Here is a 23,414-nt window from a genome sequence, read left to right as displayed (position 1 = left end):
ATAACTTGCCCAATTACCCTGGCTTGCTTAGACAACCCAATTAACCTAAGCATTTACATGGCACTGAATACTAGCATCTAATGTTGTAGAATAATATCTGTTTTTGGAAAAGTTTACATCTCTGTTTTCTTGAGCTGCAGCTCTAGTTAAACAGTCAAACAGGATGCATATTTCTGAAAGTAGAGTTTCTGTTCTTGAGTAAAGGTGGTTCCTTTTTGAAACCCCTAACACATGTTTCTTTTTAATACTTGAAAGTTTTAAATGTAAGTGCCTTTATTGGAATGATTTTCTCTTGGCTTACAGCCGTTGTGTGAAGATATTTTCACAGCTCGACTGAAGTGAATAAATAAGGTTCTATGAATAAAGCATTTGAATATAGACATTTGGTGAACTATACTTGGTTGTGAACTTCTCTTAACTTTTCCTGGGACTCGTGAAACAAAAACTTAGAATAATTTCTGTGACACTTGTATAATATTACATTCTTTTCCTTATAGGAAAGACAAAAGAAATAAATTATTAGTAATTAGTTATTAAAATTGTGTTTCTCTTAACAAAACAGCACTTGGGAAATATTTTTAAAATAATACAAATTTCACACAAAGGCTAATAAGTTTGTCTTCAACTGTATATGAAACATCATATAAAGGTTTGTGGTTGCTCAGTGTTTTTTTTTTTACAGAAAGAAGTTTCTGTAACACTCTCTATGAAGCTCACAATTATAATTGTTATAAATGTTTATTAATAACATTATGAATCCATAGGGCTTTCCAAATAATACGTATTGATGTTTGGCTTAACCCACTCACTAGAGTTCCTTGGAGACAAATTGAAATGAAATTAGCTGATAAATATAGATTACAAGATATTCTGTTTTCTGGGCTAAATAACAAACAGTGTTTGCAAGCTTTTGGTCCAATTATTGTCAATACAATGGTAAATTTTAGATTAATGGAAAAATACATTCATCATTCACATAAATGGCACATCCATACACCTATTGGAATAATAACGATCTTCGATCTGGGGGTGCACCATTTCTTTCAAGGAAATGGATGCAGAAAGGCATTTATACACTAAAAGATATTTCTGGTTCTAATGGCATATTAAGTTTTCAAGAACTTTGTGAGCAGTATGAAACGGAACCTTCTTCTCTCTTTTTATATCTGCGATTAAGATCGGCCAAGAAGACTTATGGGGTTCCCTGGGGGGACAATCTTCCCACTCATCCAATCATTGCTTGGTTTGATCTGTCCTCTACTAATCATTTTACCTCATGGATGTACTGAACGCCCTTAGAGGGTACAGCAAAGCATTTAGCTATACAGCGCTGTTGGGAAACTGACTGTCAACTAGAAGAGTGTGTCACAGACTGGGAAAGAGTATGGCTGAACATTTTTGCTTCATCTAAAAATCCCAATCACCAACTCATTCACTATAACTTTTGTCATAGAACCTACTGGACCCCACTCAAAAGACATCGTATCAATGCCTCCTTTAGTACTTTCTGTGGTAAATGTCCTGACCAGGAACTTGGATCTTTTGTCCATAGGATGTGGGAATGTGGAAAAATACAAAAGTTTTGGAATGAGGTCTGTGTTATCCTATCTAAAATTATTGAATATCCTGTTCCAGTGAATCCTTCCATTCTATTACTGAGCGATGATTCTACGTTGAACTTCATTATATAGATTTTTCAGTCTGTACGTTTTGTTAACAATTATTAAAAAAATAAATAATAATAATAACATTATGAATAATATTATTAAACATATATTACTTTAAAGTAAAGTGAAAACAGGATGCAAATTTTCCATATAAAGATGTGCTCATTATGCATTTACAAATAGTTTATTACAAGTTTAACTGACCTTCCAACTCATAACTATGCCGGAATCTGCGCATGCAGAAATCCGCAGATTTCCAGCCTATCACTGAGTGTATTCATTTAGTAGTGTGTAAATGTATATCAATTTATATTGATTCAGTTTTTAAATTAATTTCAGTAATATTACTGTCTAATATGAAAACGTTCATATGATTTACTTACAATATAATTTGTAAAGTAATCATTTCTGTCTTTTAGTAGATATATGGGAGATATATTACATGAGAAACATGTAACATTTGTTTGCCAAATAAATGGATCTAATAGGATTTGCATTGCAAACATTAAATAAAAGTTAAAAATTTATTATTTTTTATTTAACATATCAAGTTTTTTAGTTACAATACTCCCCAAATCATTCCGCATAAATGTCCGCAGATTCTGTCTGGCCATACTCATATCTCTAAACCAAACCATTATTTTTTTTAAATGTACAGAATAGAATGATATAATTTATAGAAATGTTATGATTGACTATAAACTGCATCTTAAATACAATCATGACTGACTAACTAATACTTATAATTTATGTATAATGTATTATGAGCGTGCATTGAAAAATGAAAAGCATAATTAATAATTATTAATAACACTGTTATAAATGTAGCTAAAACTGTCAGTATAATACAGTATACCATTTGTTGTGTCTTTATAGATACATTTATAGAATTATAATTGATTATAAATTTTTATAATCTAAAGATAATAAAAAAAAGTTACAAATCATTACGAGTATAAGCTTCATTGAAGGTTTTACTGAAGTTTCTTATGCTCAAATGCTTAAAATGTTAATTATTTCTGTTAAAGCACTCTAAATTTAAAAAAAATGCAAATAGAGATATTTTCTTACATTATTTTTGTCTTCATTGTCACTGTTGTTAAATTTATTGTTTAAAATCGAACAAAACAAAAATCGAAAACTTTTCAAAGTGGATCTTGTTTATAAAATAGAAGTGTGTTAAACCAACATTGACTATAATAACTCTTACCGCAGGTCACCGAGCCTGACCAAGCTGATGTCGACTCCGTCAAGCAAGATTTGACCATGGTTGAGCTCCACCATACGGAAGAGCGCAAGGAACAATGAGGATTTCCCTGATCCTGTACGGCCCACTATGCCAATCCTCTCACCGGGCAACACCTCCAGACTGACCCCATTAAGAGCATTGGGCAAACCTGGCCGGTACGACAACACCACGTCTAAAAACTCAACACGAGCTCTTTTAGGCCACCTGTCTGAAACCTGCAGATGTACAGTAGAGCTTTTGAGTTACACTTGGCAACAGAAACATGTGGAATTCTGCAGATAATTAGTGAAACAAATAATACATATTAAAGAGTGTGATTTGTGGGAAAAAAACAGGGGGGAATGTTTTGATATGATCACAAAGCATATTGCAGCTATTTGGCAGTAATTTTGATCTTTTTAATGAATTATTAGCCCCACTGTTTATTTTTCCCAATTTCCGTTTAACATAGAGATTTATTTAGCACATTTCTAAACATAATAGCTTTAATAACTCATTTCTAATAACTGATTTATTTTATCTTTGCCATGATGACAGTAAATAATATTTGACTAGATATTTTTCAAGATGCTTTTATACAGCTTAAAGTGACATTTAAAGGCTTAACTAGGTTAATTAGGTTAACTAGGCAGGTTAGGGTAATTAGGCAAGTTATTGAATAATGATGGTTTGTTCTGTAGACTTTTGAAAAAATATTTAGCTTTAAGAGGCTAATCATTTTTACCTTAAAATGGTTTTTAAAAAATTAAAACTGCTTTTATTTTAGTCAAAATAAAACAAATAAGACTTTCTCCAGAAGAAAAAATATTATCAGTCATACTGTGAAAATTTTCAAAATTGCATTAAATTTACCCACTATATAGGCTGGTGGCTATATGAACTTGCTTGGCATTAGCTATGTTTCCATCCACCTATTTTTATGTGCATTTTGGATATGCGCAAAAAAAATCATTGTAAAATATCTGAAATGTTGTTTTGATCATTCTAAAACGCCGTAATCATTTCAGTATTAGTGTTATTATATTATTAATTACCTCCAGAACCTTACAGATGAGCAAGAGATTTAGAGAAAATCTGGTAACACTTTATTTTGATGGTCCATTTGAGTATTAGTAGACTGTCTGCTTAATATCTGTTGATACTGCTCCTTCAACAGACATTTAACTGACTATAAGAAACTTTGCAAGTACATGTCAACTTACACTAACCCTAAACCCAATATGACAGTCTACCTATGATCTAATGAGAATTAACTGCATGTAGATGCAATGTAACCTAAATTCAACAAACAAAATGTGACCGAAAATCTCTGTATGATTCTATTTAATTATCATATCGCAAATGCTGCTTTAAATATATAAATGAATATATAAATATAAACATATTTACACACATATTTCTTTGGGTTTTTTTTTCAAAGCAGCATTGACGGTCAGCTGCAGATGTGAACGGCAAAAGAAAAAAGTTCCTCATACAAAAGGGTTTTTGAGACTTCATATTTGATTTTCTTTTTTATATACACGATTAGCAGTGCGATATGGCTGTATATCGGCACTGCTAAGGCACTAAGGCACTCGGCCTATAGTCTTATGTAGGGATGTCCAGATCCAATCATGTGATACGATATCGGGCCTCATCACGCGGTTTCAGACTCGATCATAATTGGACGTTACCTCCCGATCAGAACTCGAATATATTTGAAGTCAGAATTATTAGCCCCTTGTTTATTTTTTTCCCCAATTTCTGTTTGACGGAGAGAAAAAAAATGTCAACACATTTCTAAACATAATAGTTTTAATAACTAATTTCTAATAACTGATTTATTTTATCTTTGTCATGATGACAGTAAATAATATTTGACTAGATATTTTTAAGACACTTCTATACAGCTTAAAGGGACATTTAAAGGCTTAACTAGATTAATTATGTTAACTAGGCAGGTTAGGGTAATTATGCAAGTTATTATATAACAGTGGTTTGTTCTGTAGACAATCTTGACATTGACCTTAAAATGATTTTTAAAAAATTAAAAACTACTTTTCTTGTAGCCGAAATAAAACAAATAAGACTTTCTCCAGATTAAAAAATATTATCAGACATACTGTGAAAATTTCCTTGCTCTGTTAAACATTATATAAGAAATATTTATAAAAAATATATAAATAAATCAAAGGGGGCCTAATAATTCTGACTTCAACTATGGATGGATGGATGGATGGATGGATGGATTGATTCTCTAGGGATGTCCAGATCCGATCATGTGATTTTAAAGCGGGCCCGATCATGCGGTTCCAGACTCAATCGGAATCAGACGTTACCTCCTGATCAGGACTCAAATATGTGTATATGTGTACATGGCATCACTTTGTTGCAGAGAGACTATTGGTTAAATGCCTGCAAAGAAGAACAAGAAAGCAGCTTGAAAAAGAAAGCACGAGTATGTCTGCAGTCAGGAGGTATTATAAAGTTGATGACTACTACATTGCCATTGCAAACTGAGAGATATGTAAACTTGGGATTGCCTGCCAGGTGTTTTAAGTTGAGGTGCTGTTTGTTTCTTTATTAGATTTTTATATTTACTGTTGCACTAAAGTTTAAAAGTAAAGAATTGATGTTATTTATTACTTGATGGTTTAAGCTACATCACAGAGGGCTCTGTTTGTTAACAGAGTTGTTGAATGTTAAAATAAGGGATCTGTTTCTTTGCTCTTCTTTATTCTTTTTTTATGTATTTTAGAAGTATCGGATCGGGTTTCAGTATCGGTAGATACTCAAAACCAAATGACTCTGACTCAGACTCGAGGGCAAAAACAAATCTGCTCGGGACATCCCTAGTCTCGAGTCAACGCACACCTCCCATCAGTGCCAATATCTGCCATATCGCACTGCTACTTGTGTGATTTTGCTCATATATAGTCACACTTGACTGTTTCTTTCTTTTCTGCAAGCATTACCATTCAATTAATGAGCTAGTAAGTCATTAAAATTCAGATCAAGGTTTTGTGTCTAATTGTTTATTTTTGTGGCAAACAACTGTGTATGAAGTGTGATATTCAGACATTCAGCTAGTTGTTTTTGCAGAATAAAGCTCTTCAGACTTATACAACAGCCTTCCCTTAGCTTTGGGCTGCTACTACGCCTGTCAGGCTTTATTCTGCGAGAACATCCTGCTGGTTATCCATAACTTAACCAAATCACATTCAGATTGATTTTCTGAGATAAATATAAGAAATATATCAGAAATGTAACCTCAAGGCTGGCTTGTTGGGGCTCCTGCGGGATGCTGGTTGAATACTCCTCTGTGCGCTCAATGCTCACCAACTGCATCTCCGTCTGTGCATAGCTGAAAATCAGCCCTGACAGCAGGTTGGTGATGGATAGTGCATAGGACAGAGACAGACCCACCAGACCTGGCAGAACAGGGAAGAGCCAAGATTTTAGCTGTTTTAGTACCTGAATTGGACAATGAACTTAAGTCCCAGTGAAATGCATTGGAACACACAGCTTATTTACTTCCCCTGGAGCAAATACTTATGATGTGATGCATTAAGTGGACTTCTCTCTTTTTTCAAAAATAGCCAATAACGTTTTATTTTTACATTAAAGCTGCATTTGACAGATTGCGACAGTCAGTTTTATTTAATAGAAAACCCTTTAGCTTAAAAATTAAACAGTTACTAATAGAAAACTCTTTTTATTTTTCAATTTTGTTTATGTAATGATATTTAGTTGGAAAAGTGTGTATATGATATCGTATAGATCTCTTGCCTTCATCAGTTTTACTTATAATTCTGGGGCTTTTATACAGCTTGTATAATTCTACACAGCATTCTGTATACGTTTTGTGATATAAAAATCCAAAATCAAACAAAAAGTGCTCAGGGGTAGCTGAAATAATGTGTCGGTGCTCTTTGGGAAAGGTATTCATCAGAATAAACATAAAAAATCAGGCCAAAGCACTTGAAAAAGTGGAAAAAAATATTAAAAAGCCTTTATTTACATGGCTAATCCTTTAAAAAATGTTTTCTTTAATGGTTAGCCATGTGAATAAAGGCTTTTAATATTTTTCCCACATTTTTCGAGTATCTTCAACTGATTTTTGATGTTTTGAGATATGTTTTGTCTTTTTTTTTGCTGCAGATTCTAGAGAGCATCTGATGGTCAGATGAAGATTCTGTAAACATATTTGTATTCTTAGAGGTAGCACTTGTTTCTTATTAGGTAACATTTTGAAAATGCTGTTGACCATGACAAAAAATAAAACCTTCCAAAAAATCTGCTAAATACTTTAAATACAGGGGGGACATAAGTATTAAACACCATTTTTCCCAGAAAACATCTTTCTAAAGGTGCTGTTGACCTGAAAACTTCCCTGGATGTTGGTAACAACCAAAGAAATCAATTTATGCAAAAAACAAATCTAATTAGTTTACAAATTTAGTTATGTGTAATAAAATGAAATGATGCAGGAAAAAACGTGTTGAACACATGAAGAAAGGGAAGTGTAGAAAGGCAGTGAAAGCCCAGACAGCAGCTGAAATCTCTCAGCAGTTATTCAGCAACTCTCTACAGTGTAAATTAATATCAACTGCTTCAGTCCTACATTAGCAGGATGATGAAGATAAAACCAGGGTGGACAATTCAGCAAGACAATGATCAAAATACAGCCAAGGAAACCCTCAAATGGTTTCAGAGAAGAAAAAAAAAAATCAAGCTGTAGAATGGCCTGGCCAATCACCTGACCTGAATCCAATATAAAATAAGGGATTAATTAAAGGATGAGATTTTACAGACGAAACCCACAGAACCATCAATATTTTAACACTCTGTTGAAGTCTGAAAACTTACACCTGAGCAATTCATGTGAATTTCTTCATTCTCCATATGAGAGGCGTCTTCAAGCTGCCATCACCAAAAAAGACTTTTATATAAAGTGTTAAATACATTTCAGTAGTTTTCTTTGTGTCATTTCATTTTTATTACACATAACAAATTTTTCTGATTGTTTTTGTTTTACTTTTATGTTTGTATCGTTTAGGTTTTTACCAAAATCTAGTTCAATTCCATCTCAACAGCTCCTTTACAAATATTATTCCCAAGAAAAAAACGACATGTTCAATACTTATTTTTCCGGCTTTATGGATTTGTAAATGAAGAGGTAAACCTGGATCGATGGATTTGAGCTGATGCTGGATCACTGCGATCACACTGATGCCTGTTACTACAGTCACACCGATCATCTGCAGCCGTATATCCAGCCACTGCATGGCGGCATTACTGTTAAAGAGACAGCGCTGATTCTGTTCAAGACGCCTCTCATTCTCCTCCTCAAATCTGCTCTCACACAGAGAAATGCACGGTCAAAACAGAAATTCGTTAAACATTCAGTGTTTCACCATCATACATTTTTAAAGAAATACTCCCCTTTGTCTGGAAAAAGGCAAATTTCACAAGTCACCTAGAGGTTAAACAGATGAGTTTTACAATTTTTTGAATCCATTCAGTTGATCTCCAGATCTGGCAGGAGCACTTTTAGCTTAGCTTAGCATAAATCATTGAATCAAATTAGACCATTAGCATCTCGCTTAAAAAAAAAATTCTATAAGCTCGACTCTGCTGTAGTTAAAGTGTTAGAATCTGCTTAATACCTTCGTACATGTTATAAAATTGAGAATTTTTTTGAAAAGTTTTTGAACAAGACACTAATGGTCTAATTCGATTCAATGATCTATGCCTAAGACTATAGAATACATAAGATATGTCACTCGTATCTTTTTGAATGGGGAAAAGTGTAATGGTCAATTTTGTGAATAAAGCCCCACCTACTAGTACATGGAGTCAATTAGCTATCAATATATGGTAAATAAAGCCCACTTTCTAGTACAGGAGCCAATCAACGGTCATTATAGACTGACAATACTTTGGGGGAGGGGCTCGAACCAGACGTGAGTTTCTGCAGATTTTGTTGTGGATGTTTTGGATGTTTAGAAATGAAACTAAAGACATAGGTGTTGTTTAATTTTATTGGTGATTCCTAATATGAAATTCAATGGTAAGCTTGGCAAGCAGTTTTGGAGAATTTGATGTTTCTCCATTCAGACAGAATGCCCGAGCATACTTCCCGAGACGTGTTACAAAGATGGCCACCGAGTGAAATGACTTGCCTTAACCTCTTAAGGCCCAAGGTGTTTTTTACATGCATTTTTTATTTCTCTTTGCTATTTGGGCTTATTAGAACCTAATTAGAATAAAAATCTAAGTATCATCTTTTGATACAATGTACTTTTAGAGAAAAATGATGTCCATATATGTGGACTCGTGGTCCGAATTTACATAAAACACTTTTTCCTGAAATTTTTTATGCATATTTAACTTTTTTTTTTTTTTTACGTGCTTTGACTATAACAGAGAGTAAAAACAAAAAAATATTCCCATTTTGGATAGTTAAAAATAGTGTTTGGGACATTTCATATGCTGCAAAATAGTTGCAGGATGACACGGTATGTCTGTAAAAAATCTAAAACATTCAAAGTATTTAAAATAGCCACTTAAGAGCTAAAATGTGCTGTTCACGTATGTGGACACTTAAGCCCTAGGAGGTTAAAGGGACTTTGTCTATGCTAAGCTCAGCGAAAATTTCTCCCACTAGACCCAGAGATTGGCAGAATCATGGATTCAAAAATGGTAAAACTCATTTGTTATCTCTAGGGGAGTTGTAAAATTTAGCCATTTTATTTTTTAAGTGGAGTGTTCCTTTAAAAACAAGTGAAAAAGTATTTATTATTCTCTTGTAAAATATGTAAATCTCACAGTCAGTGAAAAGTCCAGGTCATATTTAACCACAAAGACAAAGAAAAAAAAACACTTACAACTACTAATAACAAAATCCATTCATAAAGATATTTTTGGACTTTAGGATTAAAATCTGCATAGATTATAGACATTTTATCACATATGTACTGTAAACAACATATCACATTACTTGAATATAAACTGATTTAATTTTTTATGTCGATATGAAGTTACTCTGATTAGAAATGATCAACATTTTATTATCGTATCCCGATTATTTTTTTATTTGGCATCAGTAATATATAAGAGTCATGAAAATAATGTCACAATGCAAGCAACAAAATCCTTGTATTCTTTATAAAAATACAGTTTCCTTTTTTCTTTAAAACAAACAAATTCAAAATACTTTATCTGAGTAAAAGTACAGCTGTTTTTCAAACCTGGTAGTGTGTCCACTGGCTCGCACCGTGGACAGGCCGCTGAGGGTTTCTGAGAAGTGTGAATAAACTGGAGAGAGTGTGAGGCTACACAGGCGTTTCAGCTCACGGGACGAGTAACGATAAAAACACTGGGTTTGGTAGTAAAGCGCCCCCAGAGGAACCAAAGGAAGCAGAACCCAAGGAAGGCCATAACTCATGACGATGAGCATCCCAAGAAGACCAAACACATTGGCCAGGAGGATGTTTAAGACGAAGGGGAGAGAGTCGTCCACACTGTAAATGTCTGAGGAGAAACGGTTCAGGATGCGACCCAAGGGTGTTGTGTCAAAAAATGTCATAGTGGCCTAGAATAGAAAAAAGCATGAAATGTGAATACTTAAAATTATAATAATAATAATAATAATAATAATAATAATAATAATAATAATAATAATAGTTATAAATAATAATAATAATAATAATAATAATAATAATAATATAAATAATAATAATGATAATAATAATATAAATAATAATATAAATAATATAAATAATAATAATATAAATAATAATTAATGATAATAATAGTAATAAATAATAATAATAATTAATAATAATAATAATATAAATAAATAATAATGATGATGATAAAAATAAAAATAATAATAATATAAATAATAATATAAATAATACTAATAATGATGATGATAATATTAATAATGATAATAATAATATAAATAATAATAATAATTATAATGATAATAATAATAATATCTGTTTTTACCAAGTAAATCATATAAAGGTAAAAACCCGATTCCAACACTTAACAAATTGTAAATAAAAAGGAATGCAATGATGTGGAAGTTCCAAATTTCAATATTTTATTCAGTATAGAACATAAATGAAATGTCAAATATTTAAACTGCAAAAATGTATATCTTTAAGGAAAAAATAAGCTAATTTTACATTTCTTGGCATCAACACATTTCAAAAAAGTTAGGGCAAGGCCATGTTTATCACTGCGAGACATCCCCTCTTCTTTTTACAACAGTCTACAAATGTCTGGGGACTGAGGAGACAAGTTGCTGAAGTTTAGGAATAGGAATGTTCTCCCATTCTTGTCTAATACAGGCTTCTAGCTGCTCGACTGTCTTAGGTCTTGTTTGTCGCATCTTCCTTTCTAATGCACTAAATGTTTTCTTCTACGCATCTGTGATGTTGTAATTGATGCAGTATGTGGTCTGGCATTGTCATGTTGAAAAATGCAAGGTCTTCCATGAAAGAGACAACGTTTAGATGGGAGCATGTTGTTCTAAAACTTGGATATACCTTTCAGCATTGATGGTGCCTTTCTAGATGTGTAAGGTGCCCATGCCACATGCACTCATGCAACCCCATACCATCAGAGATGCGGGCTTCTGAACTGAGCGCTGATAACAATTTGGGTTGTCCCTATCCTCTTTAGTCCGGATGATATGGCGTCCCAGTTTTCAGTCCATTTTAAAGAGCCTTGGCCCAGAGAAAAGGTCTGCGCTTCTGGATCATGTTTAAGTCTGGCTTATTTTTTGACCTATAGATTTTTAGACGGCAACGGCGAATGGCACAATGGATTGTGTTCACTGACAATGTTTTCTGGAAGTAGTCCTAAGCCCATACTGAGATTTCCATTATAGCATTCCTGTCTGGGATGCAGTGCTGTCAAAGGGCACAAAGATCACAGGCTTTCATTATGGTTTTCCGGCCTTGACCCTTACGCACAGAGATTGTTTGAGATTCTCTGAATCTTTGGATGATATTATGCACTCTAGATGGTGATAACTTCAAACTCTCTGCAATTTGTCGCTGAAAAACTCCTTTCTGATATTGCTCCACTATTTTTTGGCACAACATTTGGGAAATTGGTGACCCTCTGCCCATCTTGACCTCTAAGAGAGACTGCCACTCTGAGAGGCTCTTTTTATACCCAATCATGTTGCCATTTGACCTAATAAGTGGAAAATAGGTCCTCCAGCTGTTCCTTATATGTACAATTACCTTTTCTAGCCTAGCTTTTCTAGTTATTGCTACCTGTCCAAACTTTTTTGGAATGTGTAGCTGTCTTGAAATCCAAAATGAGCCAATATTTGGCCTGAAATTTAAAATATTTCTTACTTTGAGCATCCGATATGCTATCTATATTCTATTGTAAATAAAATATATGTTTATGAGATTTGTAAATTATTGCATTCCTTTTTTATTCACAATTTGTACATTGTCCGAACCTTTTTGAAATCAGGTTTGTATTTTATTTAAGAAAAAACATGTAAATTCTTTTTAGATATAATTTATTAAATATATTATTAAAATATTGAACTATTAATTAAAATATGATGTACTCTACTAGTCAAAGTTTTGTATTGTATTTAATGTATTTGTATTTAAATATTTATATATTTAACAATATATAGTTCTTAAAAAAAGGTTTTTTTTCTGCTCATGAAGGCTGCATTAAATACACCAAAATTGTAAAATATTATCACAGTTTTAAATAACTGTTTGTGAACTGAAGGCAGTTAAAATAGGATTTATTGCTACATGAATTTACAGCATTATTACTCTAGTCTTCAGTGTCACGTGATCCTTCAGAAATCATTATCACAATATGCTGATTTGCTGCTCAGTTATGGTGAATCATTATTGGTACCCAATCATTAATAATGATTCTAATAGTCAATGTTAAAAAACAATTCCTGTTTCATAGTGTTCCTGGTCTTTTAGGATTATTGTTGAAGAAAATAAAAAAAAATAACGCATTTATTTTAAATGAAATATTTATTACATTATAAATGTTTTTACTTTTACTCTTGAACAATTTAATGTGTCCTTTTTAAATAATAGTCAATATATTTTAACAGTACTTTTAAATGGTACTGTATCAGTTTCCACAAAAATATGAAGCAGCCCAACATTGATAATGATAATAATAAATGTTTCTAAAGCTTTCTAAGCAGCAAATCAGCATATTTGAATGATTTCAGAAGGATCATGTGACATCAAAGACAACATATAATGATAATGATGCTGAAAATTAATGCAAATCCCAGAAATCATTTACAATTGAAACCACACTCAATAGAAAACAGTTATTTACCAGTTCTATCCCTTCTACTGTCTTTTTGGCTCTTTTAGAAAAATGTATCACAAATGTTTCGGAACCTAAAATTGCCTGGAACTCTACATTTAAAATATCAAACTAAGGGAAATAAAATAAATAATACCAATATCACTGTAAATAAATACAATTTTGTTTTCCCATTTAAACAATGTTATGGTTCATTACCTTAAGCACACTGGACAGCAGTCTCTTATGAACAACAGTAGCAGCACAGATTGCTCCATAGGCGAAGAGAAATGCTCGAGCGGCGGTGAATACTGTGTTTGCTGCTGCCAGAGATCCATACACTGTCATATAAAACTTCAGCTCTGAGCTCATATTCCCAGAACCCTCTGAACCTTTGGCTGGTGCATTAAACCTGGTAAGAGTCATGGAGCAGAGGAAGATAATTTAGTCAAAACATGTGAAATATTTCTCAAATGAGCTACAATACAAGATTTGCAAATTAGTATATTAAACGTCTACTTTTCAAATCACTTTATAAAATAAAAAGTATGAGTTTTACACATTTTAAAAGAGATATCTAGACTACGAGAAAACATTCTTATCTTTTATGTTAATGTCAGACACAAACGGTCAAATACAATTAATATTTTTAAGAGGAAAAAAAAACATGACATTTACAATAAAATGAAATTTATAAAATTGAAGGCAAAACTATTAGTCCTCTTGTGAAATCTTGATTTATTTTTCAAATATTTCCCAAGCGCTGTTTAACAGAGCAAGAAAACTATTTCTTTTTGTTTAACTGAAATAAAAGCTGTTTAGAATTTTAATAATTATTTTAAGGTCTATATTATTAAGATCTTTTTTTTTCAATTGACTACAGAACAAACCAGTTTTCAAATGACTTGCCTAATAAATGTAAATTGCCTTAATGTATTTAAGCCTTTAAATTAAACTTTAAGCTGAATACTAGTACATATTGGTACCTATACTGTTAAGTATTAAAACAATTATGTTAAAATTGTGCTTAAAGAAACCTCTCCCGTTTACAGGAGGGCTAATAGTTTTGCCTTCTACTGCATGTAAATAAACTCAATAGTTTCTTTATTCTTTACAGTTAGATTTTTTTCTTTATCTCATTCAGTAATGATGCATTCAATTGACCAAACAAAAGTGAAAACAAAGAATGTTATAACAAATGATTTATAACATTATATCATTGTTTCCAGAAGATATTAAGCTGCACAACTGTTTAATATAAAAGATTGCAGAAAATTCAGCTCGGCATAACAGTAGTAGGTTACTTTTTAAAATGTATTAAGACTAGAACGCAGCATTTCACAATAATATGCTTTCACTATTTTTTTTTTTTTAAAAAGCAGCCTTCGTGAGCATACCAAACTTCATAAACATTGAAAGATACCAACCTACTATTTTTTGAATGATATTGTTAATAATAAGAGATGTCTAACTCACACAAGTCTGCCAGGAGAAAGGAAAGTCAGCATTAAGAGTGGATCGGCTGAAACTGACACCAGCTCAGTCATATTGTCCTTCATATGAGAAATCCAATGTGAAAGCCACCAGTCGGACACATTTTTTGAAGCTGTATAAGACAAATCAAAATATTAACCATAATGCAATCATCATAATGCAACGATCTTACAGAGATAACTTTACAACACATACAGCTGATATTAAAATAGATGTTAGTACCCTGCATTAGGAAGAGGGCGAGCAGGATGGCTACAGCCATGCATCCACCCACTGCTCTCCAATAGGAGCGATAAACAACCCAGGACAGTGTGCCCATTTGCTTCTGCTCTTCTCCAAACATCGCTAGTTCTGCCTCCAGCTCTGGCTCACTCGCTTCCTTTTCCTCACTGCCTGCAGAATCTGAAAGTTTCTTTGTATTAATCAAAGTTCAAGTGCCTTGAAAAAAACAAATGGGAGTAAGTGATTTATTTAAAAAAGCATTAGCACCTTTCTCCTTAGCATTGCTGCTGTTCTTGCTGTCTTTAGGGCCTTTTACCAGAGACAGGACTTCGCTTGGTGTCCCTTTAAACACAAACCAGAGTTTAATTGTTAGTTCACCCAAAAATGAACATTTTGTCAGTAATTGCTCACCCTCATGTCCTTGCAAACCCCTGAGACCTTCGTTCATCTTCTGAACACAAATTAAAGCACAAATGAAATCAAAACTAACCAGTGCTAGTTTTGTGGTGAACAATTAATCTGTGTATGTCATTAAGAAACACAAAATAGTTTGCTCTTGCAATCTAAAATTAAAATCTGAAAATGCACTTCCTGTTTGTTTTCAGTTAAAGTCTCAGATTTAGGGCTCTATTTTGACGATCCATTCGCAAAGTGCAAAGCGCAGGGCGCAAACGCATTAAGGGCGTGTCACAATCCACTTTTGCTATTTCAAGAACGGAAATATCCTCTTTGCACCATGGCGCATGGTCTTACAGAGTTGAGCTTATACTCTTAATGAGTTATAGGTGTGTTTTGAGAATAAACCAATCAGAGTCTCATCCCCCGTTCCCTTTAAGAGCCAGTTGCGTCGCGCCATAGCGCATTTGCTATTTACATGGCGGACCTTGTAAGTGGAAAAACTGAACACTTCACTAGAGCGCGAGAATAAGAGATGAGTCTCCTCATCATTTACTTTCACTTTCACTCTCGTGGATAGGGAAACGTGTTGTACGCACAGACATCCATTAGCCTATACATAATTAATTTCGTTTGTTAAGCGCAAAGATTAGTTTCAAAACTATTTCTAAATTCAGTTCTAATTTCCAGCAAACGAATAAATGATCAATAATAATGAAGTGTGTTCAAAAAACATATCCAAATACACATGCTGTGCCCCATATGGTCTAAAACCTGACAAGTGGGCAAATCTGTTTGTTTTTAAAAAAATGTTAAAGTTTGTAATTAAATTTGTTTTTGATAAAACAAATATAAATATGCATATAATAAATAATACTGCTAATAATGATAACATTATACAAAAGCAAATTGTTATGAATAAACTGAAAAAGCCCCCCGAGATGAAGGCATGAAAGTATGGTTTTTATATTTATGTAGGCTAGAAAATAATATGTTTTTTTAATATTTTAATTCTTTAATTCTTTTTCATTTGTAAAGATGTTTGCGTATTGCTGTACATCCTGTGTGTATTAAGCAATGTGTAAGCGAGGCGCACAACTAAGCCGCTCTGTGCTGGACAATAGACCAGCTTTGATCTGGTCTATTGAACAGTCTATTTAAGTTTCTCAAAATAGCAACGCACCAGTAATGCGCCTCAACACACCCCCTGTTTTTAGATCAGAACGCCTATGGGTGCACATATGCGTGCAAATGCATTTGCTATTTAAACAGCGTGACGCAAAACATCAAAACGACTCTTGTGCCGAGCTGAAACTAGCAAACAACAATTGCGTCGCGCTTTGCGCTGCATTGCACCGGGTGTATGATAGGGCCCTAAGTCTGTCTGAGGCATTGCTGTGGCTAACATACTTAACCTTCTTAAGAAATGGTGAGGAGGAGGTCTGTGTTAGATTGTAGTAACTCTTCCGAAACCCTTTTCCTGATCGTTTTGAATGAGATGCCTACTTTACTACATCCAATTAGCTTACAGTAGAAAAAAAACAAGCCACGCCCACTGTTTTTTAATTTTATATTACATTTATCTAGGAATTGCATCACAATTCATAAAAACTAAATGGTCGTAGCTTCCCGTTCATGGCGATTAGGTACTAATAAGTCCCCCTCCAGAGTCACAAAACATTCAAAGTGCAGAAAAGGAATCAATGACACCCTCAAATCAGTCCAAGTGTCTGTATGTTAAAAAAAACTAAAATAATGACTTTATTTAACATTTCTTCTCTTCAGGGCGAGCCCTATACTGACACTGAGAAACTGTTGAATAACAGCATTATTTTTGTTTCATGTGCACACAAAAGTATTCTCATAGCTTCATAACATCATAGTTGAACCACTGAACAACTTTCTGGACTTTGAATATCTCACGACTCTTGCTGTCTATGGAGGTTGAGGGAACTTCAACCAAAACATATTCATTTGTTTTTAGAAGAGGAATGATGGTGTTGCATAGTTAGTTAATCATTATCTTGAGTTTAATTAGAGTAATGTGTTCATTTATACATATAATAATTAAAGAGCGCAGGTCACTTTAAGTGTTCGGAACATGTGTGATGACGTGGATGTTAGACAGGATCACGAGTTTTGGGGAGTGTGAGTGATGTGAAGAGAAAAGTGAAGGACACCAATAAAAGTATATAAGTTCTATGACATTTCGTGTCATCTTTACGGACATAACAGATGGTCCTTCAAGTAAATTCTTTAAGTTAATTAAGTAAACAGAGACACAAAGTAAAGGGCAATCAAGACATTAGTAAATTCAAAGTTTCACCGTTATATTAAAAACACACGAGCTTCACATTTATAACACATTTATAACTTTTAGCTATTTATTTAGGAGCTGTTACTTGACATAAGTTTTTAATCATCTTAAACATGCTGCAATAAGATATATGCAGAAGTATGCTGAAGGCTTTTAATTTTTCAGTAACCTAAGCGCTTCCAGTGAACTGTATGCGCGTTTAAGGTCTGTTTTCTTTAAAAATCATCTCCACTGCTTGATTGATATACGCTATAAAGTGGGTCTCAGAATGTACAAGAAGTGCTGCATTGAATTAAATTTTTTCGTGTCATGTCTTTAAAATATGAACATTTATTTTACCCCAGTATATTGAAGGAGTTTCTGCACTAGCCTGCTGATCTTGATGGGCTTTTCATCTCGTTTTACGCTTGAACAAGTAAATGAACGCTGAAGTCTATTTAACTGATTGTATTTTAATTACATTACAACATCGATGCTGTAAAAGGAACCGGAAAAATTTTGAAAAAAAGTCACATTAACCGTTCACCTGAAGTTTATCAGTATGGAAAAAACACAAGCTGTGCATATAGGGTTTATTTAAATAAACCTAAAGGAATAGTTCACTCAAAAATGAAAATTACTTCATAATTTAATAACGTCATGCCATCCTCAGTGTAAATGACTTTCTTCTGTCAGACAAACACAGTCGGAGTAGTTACAAGTTTATCCTGGTGCCTTCATGCTGTATAAAGGTGTTGGATAGTGGCTTTTATTTTGAAGCTTCCAAAAGCGCATAAATCCATTGTGAAACCCTTAATACGCCTTCAGTGGATTAATGCATGAGCCAGGATAATAATGAAAAATACTCAGACTGTGTTTGTCTGAAAAAAGAAAGTCATACTGTTGTGATGTAATTTTCTTTTAGAAAAAAAGAAACAACAAAAGAGCTATGTGATGGGGAAGAATATTTACTTTTATTGTATTGTATTTTTTCTTTGTCGTGGCTTCCTTCTCTCCACTGAACACCAAGAACGACTTAAGGGTGAGCAAATTATGGGTAAATTTTCATTTTTGAGTGAACTATACCTTTAATTTCACACAAGCAAAATATTTGGAAGGTGTGCACAAATTTGGATTTGTGCAAAATGACAGTGTTTGTAAAAACTCTAGAGCATTTCCCACACAATTATTTAATTTAGGCTTGATCTTTATAATAAATGTTGTTTGTAGTGGATGCGATTTTAATTTTAGTTTGTTTGATACTTTTATCTGTGCATGCTTGGTAATGGCTGGTACCTGTTTTTACAATCATCCCATTGTCCATCAGCACCACCACATCCGCCTTATCCACACACTCGATACGATGAGTGCAAAGAATTCTGGTCTTGTCCTTGAGAATTCCCAGGATGCATTTCTCCATGAGGTGGTGGGCAACATCCGCATCCACAGCTGCTAAAGGATCATCCAGCAAATAGATTTCCTTATCCTGAAATATGAGAATGTAGTGTAAATACATATCATATTTCAACCAAAACCTGAACCTTCTGTTTAATATCTTTACAGCATTAATCGAACAACTCTTAATATGTTACTTTGGGGGGGGGGGGGGGATTCTCTCCAGTTACAGAAAGATAAAGGGGGGAAATTATTAGATGAAATGGGATTGTTATTTATTCATGTATGTATCTATGTATGTATACATGTATGCATGCATGTATGCGTGTGTGTGCTTGTATGTATGTATGCATGTATGGACCCTTTTCATAAGACTCTTATGACACATTTAATGGTCACCAACTGAAATCCTTGAACATTTTTTATTATTTAGATTTTTTAAAAAGACACATAACCATTTATTTGTATTTATGTATGTATTATATAATCTTAGCATCCAATTATAAATAACTAATTACCGCTTGTGCAAGCATTCTAATGCAGCATCTATGGGGCCGTACTGTAAATTTGTCATTGTTCTCTCTTCTGGCTGTTCTTATCAGTCTCAAACTATTTTTGCCTTTTTTCTGAAAGTCTTGATAACATAATCTTGATAATCTTTTTCTTTTATTATTTCAGCAAATAGGATTGTATTTGTTGTACTCTCCCATTCACTGTGCTCTAAGTTTACCCAACTATGATGACTTCCGCTACTGAGAAACCCGGAATCCACGCCTTTGTGTGCTTTCACCCACTGGAGGGGGTAGGCGGGTCTGTGACCAGCGCCCCATGGCTGCAGGACCAGATAGCTGCCCGCCCTCATCGCACTATATCCACACCCCCTGTTCCCATTACCTGTGGCTATGTTATGTCTTGTCTGTGCATTTATGTGCTTGATTGCTGGGCTTTTTTCTCTCCCTGATCACACATTGCCCTTATTCAAGAGCAAGGTGAGAGGGAGGTTTTTGTATCTTACTAAATCTTACTTCCTTTTTCTGAATGCTACTGTACCTCCTGTGACCTGTCTTCCCCTGAAATTGTGATGTTTGTGTATGGTTCAATTTCACTATACGAAAGTGTATGTGACAAATAAAAGGCCTGATTTGATTTGATTGATTTGATTTGAAATATGAAAAGGGTCCATTAGGGTTGGACGATATGACCTAAAATTAAAACCTTGATTAATTAACACTTTATCTAGTTTTCAATTATTAAATGATTCTTTTATTTTCAGTGTATTTATTTATTCACTTACAAGGTCACATTTTAGTTTTAATGTAAAAAATAAGATTCATTCAAAACGATCTAAATTAACTGTTTTTTGCAAACAAAAAAGTTGAATATTTCATTGTTAAAAGTGGGAAATAACCAGCATAAAGTTTTAATAAAATATCAGAGAATTAATGTATAAGTGAATTTTACATTTTTTCTACATTTTTGATGATAGAATTTAGTTAAGCTGGCAGTTCAATCTGCTTAGGTGACCCTTTATGACTTAAGGAATAAACCGAAAGAAAGTGAGAGTGATGCTTGACACATTTAAAAAAAAGTAGGCTATTGCTACCAATAAACCCTCAAGCTTCTAAATATTAATTCCACTGTCTGCATTCGCTCAAACTGATTTCCTGAAGTGAAAATGCAGATGATACATGAGTGTGGGGCCACAGGCTTTTCAATAGCACTGTTCCCAGACAATACCAAATATGACAGACCCGCATTCTTTATTTTGTCTCTATTTACTCACCACGATGTCAGAAAAATTCATAGCGCTCAGTTTGTCCTCACGCAGTAAAGCGTTTTTAAAGAGAAGTATTAACAGGATTTTTTTTTTTTAAAACTACATAACCAACATGGGGAAATTATGTCAGTTATAAGTTGTGAATTCGAATTAGTTTTATTTATGATTAATTGTCCAGCCCTAGTTTGTATGTATTTATCTATTTAAGCTCTAGTTTGTACCTTATAGGTCCCGTGAAGTGCTTTGAAATGTATATTTTTTTAATTCGATGTTTGACGTTATCTGTTAACTGAAACATGAAGACAGCTCCTCCCCTTTAAAAAAACGAAAAAAAAAACCAACCAATAGCGTATCGTTTTTATCACAGCTCTGCCAATGAGAGTGGCTAAACTCATGTGCATCAAATGAAAAGCCAATGAGAAGCGTCTTGATGGCAGTGGGGCTTGTCAGATACTAGAGACCATTTGATTGTTCAGAAGATTTGATGAGAAACTGATGTATGAGGTGATGTCAAAAAATAGTTTATCGAATTAGGCGGAAGTGACAAACTGCAATCTTTTGATGTTCAAACCTTCTAAATGCACATTTTGACACTGTTTTGGAGCACAGTAGCATACAGTAAATAAATATTTAAGTCTAACATACTGATACTAACATCTAAAAACTTTACTTTAACCCCTATCTGTAACAAGCAGTTCTTGTTTTTCTTTAAGACCTCATGTTAATTGTTATTAATCTTTATTTTGTTCTGTTTTTTTCCTTTATTTTTCTGTAATTGCTGTAAAAGTCTTGGTATTTGCTCATTGTGTATACTGAAACAGAAAATGTTTAAAAATAAATTATATACATACAGTTGAAGTCAGAATTATTATACCCATGAATTATTCGCCCCCTGTTTATTTTTTTCTCAATTTCTGTTTAACGTAGAGAAGATTTCCTCAACACATTTCTAAATATAATAGTTTTAATAACTCATCTCTAATAACTGATTTATTTATCTTTGCCATGATGAGAGTAAATAATATTTTACCAGATACTTTTCATGACACTTCTCTACAGCTTTAAGTGACATTTAAAGGCTTAACTATTTTAATAAGGTTAACTAAGGTTAGGGTAAATAGGTAAGTTATGGTTTGTTCTGTAGACTATTGAAAATGTATATACAACTGTACCTATATTAAAAAAAATTCTAGACTATTTAAAAAAAACATTGCACCATATAAACAGCCCGGGCCAAAGCAAGGCGGCTTTTCTGTCCTCCGCTCAGTGTCACACCATTCTCTCCGACCTCTGTCTGATCGCCACCAGGCAAGATCTGAACAAAACAGTGTCAGCATTAACTTTCCATCGTTACAATTCGTGGGAAAGCAATATGCTAAATAAAGTAAAAAATAACTAGGTATACACTTACATTCAAGTCATCAGCCAGGGCACAGGCCTGTATCACAGATTGATAAAACATGTTGTCATAATCCCTGCCAAAGAGAATATTGTCTTGCACTGTTGCATGCTGGATCCACGGCTCCTGGACAGCCAATCCAAACCCCTGCTCTCTTCCCTGAACAAACAGTTCCCCACCACACCTACAGGAGAGAAAACAATACAGTGATTAGGACTTTTACACATTTAAAGTTTTAATGTTTTTTATTTTATCTTTTGGCACTAAACTTATTATTATTTTAAAAATATATTATTATTAGGCACATTATTATTATTAATGCATATATATGTAGTATTAGTATAATATACATAATGCATACATATGTAGTTTTAATATTAATATATACAGTTGAAGTCAGAATTATTAGCCCCCTGAATAATTTTTTTCCCCATTTTCGGTTTAACAGAGAGAAGATTTATCCAACACATTTCTAAACATAATAGTTTTAATAACTCATTTCAAATAACTGATTTATTTTATCTTTGCTATGATGACAGTACATAATATTTGACTAGATATTTATCAAGACACTTCTAAACAGCTTACAGTGACATTTAAAGGCTTAACTAGATTAATTATGTTAACTAGGCGGGTTAGGGTAATTAGGCAAGTTATTGTATAATAATGGCTTGTGCTGTAGACTATCGAAAAAAAGATTTAGCTTAAAGGGCTAATAATTTTAACCTTAAATTGTTTTTTTAAAAATAATTTTATTCTAGCCAAAATAAAACAAATAGGACTTTCTACAGAAGAAAAAATATTATCAGACATACTGTGAAAATGTCCTTGCTCTGTTAATATATATATCTGTTATATATATATATATATATATATATATATATATATATATATATATATATATATATATATATATATATATATATATATATATATATATATATATATATATATATATTTTTTTTTTTTTTTTTTTTTTTTTTATTAAATCGACCAATAAAGCCATTTATAAGGTTGCAAACTAGTATTATAGTAAATCTTTATATACTACAGTATCGTATTTATTTATTTATATTTTTTTACATTTTATTAACAACTTTTTTATTTAACTCTAAAACATTTTTGAATACCAGATCAGCATATTAGAAGGATTTCATTTTGATCACGTGACAGCCTAGAATAACAGATGCAGATTTTTTTCCTGTGAT

At 33.0% G+C, this 23,414-nt stretch overlaps 1 protein-coding gene across 1 annotated transcript in view; it reads right to left on the bottom strand.

The window, feature by feature from the left end:
- The window catches only part of abcc10 (ATP-binding cassette, sub-family C (CFTR/MRP), member 10), a 40,019-nt gene that overhangs the window by 4,755 nt on the left and 11,850 nt on the right, over positions 1-23,414 (bottom strand). The window contains exons 8-18 of the mRNA XM_056467883.1: positions 22,219-22,390; positions 22,024-22,122; positions 18,932-19,121; positions 15,211-15,285; positions 14,944-15,123; positions 14,704-14,833; positions 13,447-13,639; positions 10,149-10,492; positions 8,081-8,250; positions 6,166-6,326; positions 2,878-3,131 (exon numbers count right to left, since the gene is read on the bottom strand). Of these exons, the coding sequence (XP_056323858.1) occupies positions 2,878-3,131; positions 6,166-6,326; positions 8,081-8,250; positions 10,149-10,492; positions 13,447-13,639; positions 14,704-14,833; positions 14,944-15,123; positions 15,211-15,285; positions 18,932-19,121; positions 22,024-22,122; positions 22,219-22,390 (1,968 nt within the window). The remainder of the gene's footprint in view (positions 1-2,877; positions 3,132-6,165; positions 6,327-8,080; positions 8,251-10,148; positions 10,493-13,446; positions 13,640-14,703; positions 14,834-14,943; positions 15,124-15,210; positions 15,286-18,931; positions 19,122-22,023; positions 22,123-22,218; positions 22,391-23,414) is intronic.

This window comes from Danio aesculapii, chromosome 11 (assembly GCF_903798145.1).
Source record: "Danio aesculapii chromosome 11, fDanAes4.1, whole genome shotgun sequence".
Lineage (NCBI taxonomy): Eukaryota > Metazoa > Chordata > Actinopteri > Cypriniformes > Danionidae > Danio > Danio aesculapii.
Note: the sequence above shows the minus strand (reverse complement) of the source record. Positions and strands in the feature narration are given on the sequence as shown.